Source organism: Camelina sativa, chromosome 10 (assembly GCF_000633955.1).
Source record: "Camelina sativa cultivar DH55 chromosome 10, Cs, whole genome shotgun sequence".
Lineage (NCBI taxonomy): Eukaryota > Viridiplantae > Streptophyta > Magnoliopsida > Brassicales > Brassicaceae > Camelina > Camelina sativa.
The window spans coordinates 387,018-399,400 of NC_025694.1; the positions used below are offsets into that span (position 1 = coordinate 387,018).

At 36.9% G+C, this 12,383-nt stretch overlaps 2 protein-coding genes across 3 annotated transcripts; one reads left to right on the forward strand and one right to left on the reverse strand.

Annotated features, from left to right (window-relative positions):
• On the forward strand, window positions 1,270–5,434 carry LOC104716181 (protein DETOXIFICATION 47, chloroplastic-like). Of its 2 annotated transcripts, XM_010433554.2 has the most exons (13): window positions 1,272–1,741; window positions 2,399–2,519; window positions 3,077–3,171; window positions 3,265–3,373; window positions 3,455–3,510; window positions 3,600–3,655; window positions 3,728–3,866; window positions 3,967–4,173; window positions 4,251–4,490; window positions 4,576–4,653; window positions 4,783–4,854; window positions 4,954–5,016; window positions 5,102–5,434. In XM_010433554.2, the coding sequence occupies exons 1-13, from the start codon at window positions 1,475–1,477 to the stop codon at window positions 5,201–5,203; spliced, it is 1,605 nt and encodes a 534-aa protein (XP_010431856.1). In that variant the 5' UTR covers window positions 1,272–1,474; the 3' UTR covers window positions 5,204–5,434. The 2 variants fall into 2 exon arrangements, with proteins under 2 accessions (XP_010431857.1, XP_010431856.1); XM_010433555.2 differs by lacking the exon at window positions 2,399–2,519 and having other exon boundaries at window positions 1,270–1,862.
• On the reverse strand, window positions 5,485–6,825 carry LOC104716182. The gene is made up of 3 exons (XM_010433557.2): window positions 6,303–6,825; window positions 5,824–6,042; window positions 5,485–5,740 (listed from the first exon to the last, which is right to left on the reverse strand). Exons 1-3 carry the CDS (start codon window positions 6,780–6,782, stop codon window positions 5,672–5,674), a joined length of 768 nt encoding a protein of 255 aa, XP_010431859.1. The 5' UTR covers window positions 6,783–6,825; the 3' UTR covers window positions 5,485–5,671.

Consider the following 12,383-nt stretch of genomic DNA (forward strand, 5'->3'; position numbering starts at 1 on the left):
ATCAGATTCCCCGATTTGTCTCTGAACCAGATCAACCAAAAATGCTAATCAAATCCCAAAGATTGACTCTTTTCTCTCCTCTCTTTACCAAACCAAGAACAATTCCGGTTAACTCCCAAACGCTGATCCCTGAACCGGTGCTAACTCGGAGAAAACTCCGTGCGATCACCGCAACTCCGACTCGACGTNATTTGTTTTTTCTAATTTTGTAAAATCTTTCTATTTGATGAAAGAGTTTTTATGACTTTTGTTATGAAGGAAATGATATAAAATCCTAAACCAATAACATAAAATTTGAATTCATTAACAATTCAAGATTCTTTTGTTTTACTTGAATAACATAAAACTTTTAATAACTTTATAAAAATCTTAATCCAATAACACTAGATTTATCAAGATTTTAGATAACTTTTTACAAATCCACAACCAATAACACCAAATTTTTAAAAAGTTTTTAAAAGTCTTGATTGAATAACAACATATTTTACCTAATTTTTAAAGTCATTAAAATTCTTTCTAAATCCTAAACCAATACCTCCCCTAAAAGTATTCAACTAACGCTTTTTTTTTTTCATTAATATGTACACCAAAATAAGAAAATCGATTTTAATGAACAAAATTACAAAGAAATGGAACAGAACTCACGACGAAATTACCAAGAAATCGTTTTTTTTTAATATAATTTCCATTTTTGTAGTCTATAGCCATGAACATTACCTAGAAACTGACAAGAAGTCGCGTGGAAAATCGGAAATGTCACATACTTTTCTTTGTGATCCCACTGCAAACAGAAAAATTAAATGAAGTCAAATCTCTTTGTGAAAATTATAGTCTTTCACATATGAGAGATTCAAACTAAAATGAGTACGACATCATCATATATCACATGTGTAAAATTATATTTTTAGCCATCACATTGAAGTCAAGCTCGAGAGAAACTTGTTTACTAATCTGATAGAATCATATTTTACCTTTCTTTCTTTTAAATGAATAAATCAGAAAACAACACCATTGACTGAAACCAAAAATAAATAAATAAACAACACAGCGTAGTCTTTAATTACAATAGTCACACTTAAAAATCAACAATACAAGTCTTTTCAAAGTCTCTTAACTATATAACAATACAACTATACAATGTCTTTTAATTGACCAAATCAAAGACTATGAGAAGACTTGTATTGTTAATTTGAGTGTAAACATGATTACAGACTATGGTTTTTTTTTTCTTTTGATAATTTCTTTCGATGGGTATTTTTATAAATTGTAATTTCGCAGAAGAGTAATATAGGGAGAGCAGCACGTGGTAAACAGACTAGTATATAGTAGATAGTTTGGGTTGGGTTCTGTTTTCCGTATACAAATCTCGAGGCGCCAAAAACCAAAACAAAAGAAGAAAGCAAAAAAAAAAAAAAAAAATTGACAGCGGTGTGATCAGATTCCCCGATTTGTCTCTGAACCAGATCAACCAAAAATGCTAATCAAATCCCAAAGATTGACTCTTTTCTCTCCTCTCTTTACCAAACCAAGAACAATTCCGGTTAACTCCCAAACGCTGATCCCTGAACCGGTGCTAACTCGGAGAAAACTCCGTGCGATCACCGCAACTCCGACTCGACGTAGGATCATATTAGAGCGAGTTACGAGGAACTGCGTCGGAATTGATCGGGAAATCGAAGAAGAAGAGGAGAAGGAGGAGAAGCAGAGAGGGGATCTGGTGAAAGAGAGCATATGGGAACAGATGAAAGAGATCGTGAAGTTCACAGGTCCGGCTATGGGGATGTGGATTTGCGGACCCTTGATGAGTCTCATCGACACCGTCGTCATCGGCCAAGGAAGCTCCATCGAACTCGCTGCTCTTGGTACGCTTTCCTTTTTAGTCTTTGTTTGTTATATTTTCCGGTTTAATAGGAACCGGCCTGGTCCCCGAATAGTAATAAAGCTGCAACATGTGGAGTCCTAGACTGTTGTTTGCTCTGTTTAGAAATCTATTACACAGATTTTGGGAACCCATGTGGACCTTTCTTAAATCTCTCTTTAGAATGCATCTATTACACTTGTTTTCTGAAACCATGTGGACCAATAATAGTTTTCAAAACAGATTAAGAAATTAGGTAAGTGTGTCCCATCTATCATTCATCTTTTTTTTTCCAGCTAAATCATTAGTTTTGTCATATGTGTCGGTTTACCATCTTCAACATTTTGTATTTTCTTGGGTAATAACTCTTAAAAACGTTAAAGACCGTTTATTTAATTATTATGCATTTGATTTATACAAATTTGAATATTCAAGAGTCAAGACCAATAACATAATTCAGTGATAAAAATAATTTCATTATTTAATTTTGGTGAGAACTACGGTAATTAAAAGTGTATTTTTTATANCATATGGGAACAGATGAAAGAGATCGTGAAGTTCACAGGTCCGGCTATGGGGATGTGGATTTGCGGACCCTTGATGAGTCTCATCGACACCGTCGTCATCGGCCAAGGAAGCTCCATCGAACTCGCTGCTCTTGGTACGCTTTCCTTTTTAGTCTTTGTTTGTTATATTTTCCGGTTTAATAGGAACCGGCCTGGTCCCCGAATAGTAATAAAGCTGCAACATGTGGAGTCCTAGACTGTTGTTTGCTCTGTTTAGAAATCTATTACACAGATTTTGGGAACCCATGTGGACCTTTCTTAAATCTCTCTTTAGAATGCATCTATTACACTTGTTTTCTGAAACCATGTGGACCAATAATAGTTTTCAAAACAGATTAAGAAATTAGGTAAGTGTGTCCCATCTATCATTCATCTTTTTTTTTCCAGCTAAATCATTAGTTTTGTCATATGTGTCGGTTTACCATCTTCAACATTTTGTATTTTCTTGGGTAATAACTCTTAAAAACGTTAAAGACCGTTTATTTAATTATTATGCATTTGATTTATACAAATTTGAATATTCAAGAGTCAAGACCAATAACATAATTCAGTGATAAAAATAATTTCATTATTTAATTTTGGTGAGAACTACGGTAATTAAAAGTGTATTTTTTATACGATCTCTGAGAAAATTACCGGTTTAATTAAATAGGACCGGGAACAGTACTATGCGACCACATGAGTTACGTCTTCATGTTCCTCTCCGTGGCTACATCCAATATGGTCGCTACTTCTCTTGCCAAACAGGTTCTTTACTTTTTCACTCTTCCAACTTTGTCTTCTTCTTCTTTTGTTTCTTATGTGGAAGGAAACATCTCACATGTTATTTCTTTCTTGCAGGACAAGAAAGAAGCACAACATCAAATCTCTGTCATGCTCTTTATTGGATTGGTTTGTGGACTAATGATGCTTTTGATCACTAAATTATTCGGACCTTGGGCTGTTACTGGTAAAACTTCTTTTTCTAACAAAATATGCTTCCCTTTTTATGTATGAAATGTATTTAGACTTTTGTCATGGCTTTTTGCAGCTTTTACAAGAGGGAAGAACATTGAGATTGTACCTGCAGCTAACACATACATTCAGGTTCTTCTTCTTCTGATCATTATTCTCTGTTTCAAATTATTCTAATGAATGATCTCTCTCTCTTTAACTGCAATCTCTCTGTCTCACAGATTCGAGGCTTAGCGTGGCCATTTATCCTTGTTGGATTGGTTGCTCAAAGCGCAAGGTTTCTTAACACTTTCCTTCTTATTCAATTAGCTTGATACGTTTGAATGTTTGATGTGACAATCTGTCTCAGTCTTGGAATGAAGAACTCATGGGGACCTCTTAAGGCATTAGCTGCAGCAACGATCATTAACGGTCTTGGAGATACAATTCTATGCTTGTTTCTTGGACAAGGTATCGCGGGAGCTGCTTGGGCAACAACTGCTTCTCAGGTAATATAAAGAAGCCCAAAACTTTTACAATGCAAATAAAGATGATGCATAAGACATTTCATTACAGATGAATTAATGTTTTTGTGTGTTATGGTTATAGATTGTTTCCGCTTTTATGATGATGGATTCTCTGAACAAAGAAGGCTACAATGCTTACTCCTTTGCGATCCCTTCACCGCAAGAACTGTGGAAGATCTCTGCACTTGCTGCACCTGTTTTTATCTCCATTTTCTCCAAGATTGCTTTCTACTCCTTCATTATCTACTGTGCTACTTCCATGGGAACTCACGTTTTAGCAGCTCATCAGGTATGTACTTTACAAAGTAGAGATCTTTACGTCTCTATGTCGGATGTTGAGTATTTATACATCTGTTTTTTTATTAGGTGATGGCTCAGACGTACAGAATGTGCAATGTTTGGGGTGAGCCACTCTCTCAAACGGCTCAGTCATTTATGCCAGAGATGTTATATGGTGTGAACCGTAACCTTCCCAAGGCTAGAACATTGCTTAAGTCCCTACTGATTATTGGAGCCACGCTTGGATTAATCTTGGGAGGTATCGGAACAGCGGTTCCAGGTCTGTTTCCTGGGGTCTACACACATGATAAAGTCATCATAACCGAGGTCTGTTTTTGTGTTTCAAATCAACATATGTTTCATATCTTTTTGATTCTATCATGGTCTAATATGATCCTTGGTCTGTTGCCAGATGCATAGATTGCTTATACCTTTCTTCATGGCGTTGTCTGCATTGCCTATGACTGTATCCCTCGAGGGTACATTGCTGGTAAAAATTACAAGCTCTTATTAGAATTCATGGTTTATTGAGAAGCAAGCAACTGAATAAATCTTTAGACTTGTCTAATCTTGAAACAAGATAGTATACTTAAACTAAACGTTGTTTATTGTTTACCAGGCGGGACGTGATCTCAAATTCGTCAGTTCTGTGATGAGTTCAAGTTTCGTTCTTGGCTGTCTCACACTAATGGTACTTTAATGAGCCTTATCATAAACCCTAGTGAAGATTATAAATTTGAGCAACACTAAAATGACTTTTTATTACTATTGTTGTTGATAATGGACACAGTTCGTGACACGAAGTGGCTATGGTTTACTCGGCTGCTGGTTCGTTCTCGTCGGATTTCAATGGGTAAAGATTTGTATACATAATGTTATCAGAGATTTTCTCTTCGTCGAAATCTGCCTTTTAACCAAAATATGCTTTAACATTGCAGGGTCGGTTTGGTCTGTATCTACAGCGGCTTCTTTCACCTGGAGGCATACTTAATTCAGATGAGCTAAGTCCATATACGGCGGAGAAGATCAAATCCATTTAAGTCTCAGTATGATTTGTGCCTGAGTTGTTGCTAACTATATCTAAGAGTATGCCAATAAATGGCTAATTATGATATATCAAGCAACAAAAAAAAGGTAATTAACATCCGAGCTCTGAGGCTCTAGAATCCATCTAGATTCTACGCTTTTTGTCAACATTTTTTTTGGGTCAGAGCTATGTAAGTTTAAAGTATAATAGACAGATAATATTTAAGAGTGGTTAGTTCAATCAATTAGGGAAATATCATAATTGTCATCACGTTTGTTTCAACGTAACAAAATGTTTACTCAAAATTGTCTTGTTCCTTCGACGACACACTGATCGGCATTTCTTGTTCACAACATGGTTAAAGCTTCCCAACAAGGGATGATTTGGCTTACTACAGATCAGTGTAATTGTTGTATTCTTGAAGAAAATGAAAATACATTACTAGTGTTGAGATGATAACAAACAAACCAGGTAAAAAAGTTCAAGCCGTTGAAACTCTACTTCCGCCTCTGCGTCCACGTCCATCAGGTCTCTCTGAATACTCTCTTCTCTGCAAGAACCAAAAGATTGAGTGATCATAATATTCAAAACTATATAGTAGAGTAATAAGCGGTTTTAATCGGGGATACTTACAAAGGGTTTAGTGGGTCTAGTGTTTGTGTATTTCTGCCTTCTACTAATTGACATTCTCTCAACTTCCTTCTTCTTCTCCTCTGCTTTCATTTTGGTTGGACTAGGCCGATACAATATCACAGTCCGCCCGATTTGCCCTACTGCTACCGAACCAGTCGCTTCCTCCAAATGCTGAACCGCATCCTCTAGCTCATCGGGTGATGTCTTGCGTATTTTCACCTGTTAGCCGTATAAGAATTAACAAGAGACTCGCTCAAGTAAGTACTCCCTTTTCATAGATCAATCAAACAACATAAACAAATCAAGATTCCAAATACTCTAAAATCCCTAATCAGGTAGAAGAATCATTCCACTTTCATCTAATAATTTCATACACCAAAGATGAACACAATTACCAAAAGGTTACAATTCCTCATTAGGCCTAAAGATTGAAAACGCAAAACGTTATCACAGAGAATAGAACATTATAAAGTTGGTACCTTTAAGAGCTCGTTCTTCTCGAGAGTCTCGAGGAAGGAGAAAACCACTGAGTCAGTAACACCAGATTTGCCTACGAGTTGACATTTCAATTTATCACCCAAACTATGGGCGTAAGAAGCCAATTCCTTCTTCTCCTTTATCGACAACTTCAAACTCGACCCCCGAGCCTTCTTCTTCATCTTCTCTGTTTTCTCTTCCTTATCTTCTAAACCCACCATCTCCGATTCCGAATCTTCAATTCCTCTCACGGAGGAGACCACTCCACTATCCAGCTCTTCTTCTTCGAGTGAGGTAGAAGGAGAAGGAAGAGACTTTGAGGAGAATGGTTGAAGGCGAGGCTTGCTGGACTGAGAGATTGAAGCGGAGAAGCAAAAGGGTCGAAGGAAGAGACAGACCGAAGACGGTGGTTTGGGATGTCGGAGAATATTGTGGATAAGGTGAGTCGATGAAGAAGACGATGTTGCTGTCACTCTCTCCATTGCCACCACCAAAACAACAATGGGTTTTGGGTTTTGGTTTTTTTTTTTTTAATTATAAAAACCCTTTTAAAATGTGTTTATTTCACAATTAAGACTGGTAGCACTAATTAAGACCATCATCTTACGGTTTGTTTAGGGTCGTTGTTTAATGGGCCAAAATAGGCCCAATTATGACCCATTTTTAAATGATATTCTCTCTTTTCCTTTTTTGGGTAAACAATGTCATTCTCTACCTTTTTTGGCCACACGCTTTTCTGCAAAAAAAAAAAACAAATTGAAAAAATTGGTACGGACCGACACAGATCAGAGATTGATTAAGATTTTTTAAAATAAATTTAATGTTTGATTGATTTTTTTTTTTAATAGCCTAAAGTAATTTCCATTTTCAGGTATGTTAAAGCTATTGATTTACTTACACCACGTATTTTGTTACTCGACATGTCAAGAGGAATTTAAAGATCACACCACATGGCACGTGAGAAAGGAAAAGCATGCACGTGAGCCAGCTGTGAACTCACTCAAGCTTAAAAAAAAAAAAAAAAAAGTGAAAGCTATGACTACTTTAGCTTCGAGATGTATTTATCGCATTCTGGTTATTCATTCAATCATTTTTTTCTGTTGTATATAACTTACAAAAATACTACACAAAAATGTGTGTGTGCTGCTGATAAAATACAATAAAATGTGAGTGAGATGTGTACAGATCTCTGGACCTTACAGTAGAAAAAAAGAAGAAGGGAAATTGATAGATTTTTTTTATATCTTTAAAAAAAAAAAAACATGTCGAATATTTTGGTTTGAATCAGAAGCATTATCCAAATTTACGTGTTCCCCCAAGAGGCTAAGACGATTTCCAATAATTGACGTTTCTGTTCAAAATTATTGTTAGAAATAGTAATTATTACTACTATTATTTAAGGAAACACAAGATTCCACATGATAATGCTTAAGCACTACATATGTCGATCCTCAAATGAATGAATACTCGATTTAATGTTAATTACTTTGAAAATGAAAGGAAACAATTTGGTTGGGTTTTTTGGATCATACAAGTTAAACGTTATGTATCGTACTCAATTCTAAAAATTTTTAAAGGATGTTTGTTGTTGGTATATCAATTAGCCTTAGATGTCAAATCAAAAACATGAAAATTCAATTTAGCGTTAAATCAAAATAATAATTAATATACCAATATATGTCCTTTTTTTTGTTCAAACACTTGATTCATTAAATAATTAGTGGCCAAGCCCATTACAACCGAGTGTAAAGCCTCCTTTGCCAAGGAATCAACTTTCTCATTGTTTGATCGGAGAGTAAAACGAAAAGAAATAGAAGTGAAAAAACTAGAGATATTCAGGATGTCGAAGAGAATCCCGTGGAGCTCCTTTGGTTGGATCTCCGAGTTAATTGTTTGGACCAGATTCATCGAGTCGGAAGCAAGAGAAAGGTGGGTTATCCCCAATAGTTTGGCCGATTGAAGTGCGTTTAGGACCGTCAAGCCTTCTGCGATGATTGGTGATGCAATATTTGGTACAGTCTTGGATCCTTGATCGAAAACTTCTTCAAGATGGTTTGCGAAGGTCCATCCTAATCCTGCGTTTTTTGTGGTGTTCCAAGCTGCATCCGTGTTGCATCTGGTGACTTCTCTTCCCAGAGGGTTCAGTATCAGCGGCTGTTGGGGCTTCAAGGTTGGTTTTATGGCACTCTGGCTTTGGATCCACTCCTTTGCCTTGCCAATGGCATCTGTAATGGCCTCGATAGGGCGAAGGTGCCTATCCTCGAAAATCTTCTTGTTCCTATTATGCCACATAAACTAGAATATCCAAGGGACAAAGCTTACCTCACCCGTACCCACCGGGGGTAGACATTTTAGGAGTTTTGTGGCATCGAAGCCCTTTTGGAAGCTAGAGAACCGATCAATCGCCAGTGAACATGCACATGGGATTAGCTCCCAAATTTGTCTGGCGAATCGACATGTGAAAAATAAATGCAGGATCGTCTCATCCTCTCCGCAGTGTGTACATTTGGCATCCGTGAAGATATGTCTTTTTCTAAGGTTCTCTCCCACTGGTAAGGCATCCTGAAGTGCTTTCCATAGGAGGACTTTTATCTTAGGGTTGCATTTAATTTTCCAGAGGCTTACTTTCCAATCATAATCACTTTGACCTTGAGGCTCAACAATGCAGATTTCCTCCTTGTTTAGTGCTTCGTAGTAGCCAGATTTAACCGTGTAGAGTCCAGTTCGCGATGGTAGCCATGACCATTTATCTAATCCGCCTAGTTTGCTCGGTTTCATGTTGAGGATTTTGTTTTCATATCCCGGAAGAGTACGTGTTATTTCTTCCAAATCCCATTCTTGAGAGTCCCCGTGGAGCATGTCAGCAACTTTTTGTTGTTGTGAGTTTTCATTAACTGGACCTATTGGTATTTCCGGCTGTTCGAGGGATAGCCAAAGATCCTTCCAGAGAAGAGTTGAAAGCCCATTCCCAATGAGTCTACCAATATGAGGTTTGAGGAGGTCTCTTCCCACACAAATGCTCCTCCACCCATGTGATGCAGAAGTTGGGACCACAAAATCCAGGAAGTGGGTATTTTGACAGTATTTTCCAAGGAGCACTCGTGCTAGCAGGCAACAAGGTTTTATCAGAATTCGCCAGCCAACCTTGGCTAGAAGCGAGTCATTGAAAATTTGTATGTCTCTAAACCCTAAGCCTCCCTTTTCAGAGCTTTTGTCATCTTATTCCAAGAGATCCAGGACATTTTTTCTTATCTCCAGGTCCATCCCACCAAAATCTAGTGAGTGCTGATTGTATTCTTTTGCATAGAGAGACAGGCAGTTTGAAGCAAGTCATAACATAGGAAGACATCGTTGTTAGAACCGACTTGAGGAGGGTTAGCTTTCCCGCAGTGAAGAGGAACTTTGTTGACCAGCTCATTACTCGCTGTTTAATTCTATCAATGATTGATGTGAACACATCCTTCTTTTTATGCCCAAACAGCTCCGGTAGGCCAAGGTACTTATCCTGTCCTCCTTCATGGTGGATACTGAGTTCATTCTTAACTCGATTCTTTGTCTCTATTGTTGTCCTCTTTGAGAATGTGATAGCAGATTTCTGGAAATTTATTTTTTGCCCTGATGCTTCTTCATATTTTTGCAGGATGGATAGAAGGGTCTTGCAGCTTTGTTTATATGATCTACAGAAAAACATGGTGTCATCCGCGAAGAGCAGGTGGTTTATCCGGGGGCAGTTTTGTGCCACTTTGATACCCTCAAGTGAGCCATCGGATTGAGCCTTGGCGCACAGACCAGACAGAACTTCGCTGCACAGAATGAAGATATATAGCGATAAAGGGCCACCTTGGCGGATTCCACGTTCAGGTTTGACTATTCCTTTTGCAGTTCCATTGATGAGGTAAGAGTATAATACAGTCACAATGCATTGCGTTATCCATATATCCATTTCCGATGAAAACCCATACTAGCCATAACCTGTTCAATAAAATCCTATTCCAGCCTGTCATAGGCTTTATTAATATCAGTCTTAACTGCTATGTAGCATTTTTTGGCTTCTGAAATTCGTAGGTAATGTAATGATTCATGGGTTATGAGTACATTATTGCTAATAGCTCTCTCAGAGATAAAAACTGATTGGTTTTCAGATATCACTTCTTGAAGGAGATGTTGAAGTCTATATACCAATATATGTCCTAGTTGCTGATTATTGTAAACGATTTTAAATACACCTAGTGGTACAAATATTCGAATATACATAATTACCCTTGCTAACTCGTTGTCGTCAACAGTGTGAAAATACAGTAGTAGCCCCAATTAGCGTCTACGTGTAAAGCGGTTATCAGGAGAAAGGAGCAGCGATCACATGGGTGGGTGGGTGATGGATGGCTAAATCTATAATCCTCCGGTCCGGTTCCTCACCGTCCAATTATTCTCGCGCGTGTCTCCACTCTAATCTCATGCGCGTGACTCAAGCTCTAACATCTAATAATAATATTTTGATCTATTTTGTTATTTCAAGAAAAATTAAATACATGTTAACGTAATATAGAATGCAATGTCTCGCGGTAAAGGTAGAACCGGAACTCTCAAGTCAGATCAATCTCCGTGTATGATTGTGTCCCATCCAATGTTAATAGTATAATTCAAAAAGGAAAAATGTATTGTTGTTACATAACGTATATTGTACAATTTGTATCACATAAATCGTATAATCTGACTTAGGTACACACAAAAACGTATTTAAAACGACCCTACCGAAAAAACAAAACGTATTTAAAACGTATTTTATCCTCGTTTTGCTTTAATACTATTGTTTATCACCTTCCAAATCAAGCAATATTATATGTCCAACTAGGGACATTTTATATCATGACGATGGACGAATAAAGCTTTAGCACATATATATATATATACGTGCTGGTAACTATACAATAATTTTGTATAAGTTTTTTTTTTGGAAACTTTCCGTGTTACTGGTATTTCTTTGTAACTTCTGTCAAAAATGCACAATTGGTACAAAAAAAAATCTTTTACCAAAATTTTTTGATAAGTTGCAACTCCTTGACACACATTGATGGTTTTATCGTTGCAATTTTTTCTTTGATATCAAAGGCTTTTCTGAATCGAAATCGAGTAGTCATTAGTAGATGCAACGTAATTGTCTCTTCATCATAATAAAGAACATTAAAAGCAACGTTCATAGTATAATTTAAAATCTCATAAGGACAGGAGACTATTTCCAAATGGAGTTTTAAGCCTTATAGATACGTTACTTGTATTGGGGTTGCTTGTATAGTATTAATGTGACACATTTGTATGTTTGTGTTTGAAATAAAAATAAATCTTTAATTTCTTAGTAAATTATTATGAAGAAGTAGAAGGGTAAAAGGGGGAAATTACTGTATATGGTCAGCCATTGTAATTCCCGCTCGTCTCGTAGCTTGAAAATTATTCGAAAAAACCTTTCTAAACCGGTGCTGGTCTGGTCTTTAATAATACCACGTCAGCATACAGTATAAACTACTTTTCATTAATTTATTAAATATTTTTCTTCTCACCCATTTAAAAATAAAAATAAATCTATTTCTTTTTGTTTTTGTCGTCCTCCTCTCTCCTCCCCAAAAAAATAATTTTTCAACTACCACAATTAATAATAAAATGAGATATAAGAATAGCGTATGTATATTTGGAAAGGCACAGAAAATAAAAACAAAATTCAAAATCTGAATTTTCTCTCATCAGCCTCCTCGTTTCTTCACCCACAGGAGAGAGAAATCTGAGAATTCACCCTCTCTCTCTCTCTACAGCAACTTCGCTTAAAGAAGACGAAACAATCTCTCTCCTTTACGGTCTCACCATCTCTCTCTCTACCATCTCATAGCAAAGCCCAAGCCAAAGGAAGACGAAAGAAGAAGAGAAGAAGAAGAGAGGAGAGGTTACAATAATAATAATGATTTATTCTTCTTATTATTATGTCTCCAGCCATGTGAGCTCCCACTGACACATTCTCTGCATCTTCGGAAGTTTTGTTTAGTTTGATTCCCACCGATTCTGTGACCTAGTCGCCGGGTTTAGCAGCGAGTTGA

Bases quoted from the DNA above. Each gene is read 5' to 3' on its own strand.
- LOC104716181 (XM_010433555.2), top strand. From the start codon at position 1,475: ATGCTAATCAAATCCCAAAGATTGACTCTTTTCTCTCCTCTCTTTACC. The intron at 4,855-4,953 runs GTACTTTAATGA...TAATGGACACAG, and splicing joins TTGGCTGTCTCACACTAATG to TTCGTGACACGAAGTGGCTA. The intron at 5,017-5,101 runs GTAAAGATTTGT...TTAACATTGCAG, and splicing joins TTCTCGTCGGATTTCAATGG to GGTCGGTTTGGTCTGTATCT.
- LOC104716182 (XM_010433557.2), bottom strand. From the start codon at position 6,782: ATGGAGAGAGTGACAGCAACATCGTCTTCTTCATCGACTCACCTTATC. The intron at 6,043-6,302 runs GTACCAACTTTA...TACGGCTAACAG, and splicing joins AGAAGAACGAGCTCTTAAAG to GTGAAAATACGCAAGACATC. The intron at 5,741-5,823 runs GTAAGTATCCCC...TGGTTCTTGCAG, and splicing joins CTAGACCCACTAAACCCTTT to AGAAGAGAGTATTCAGAGAG.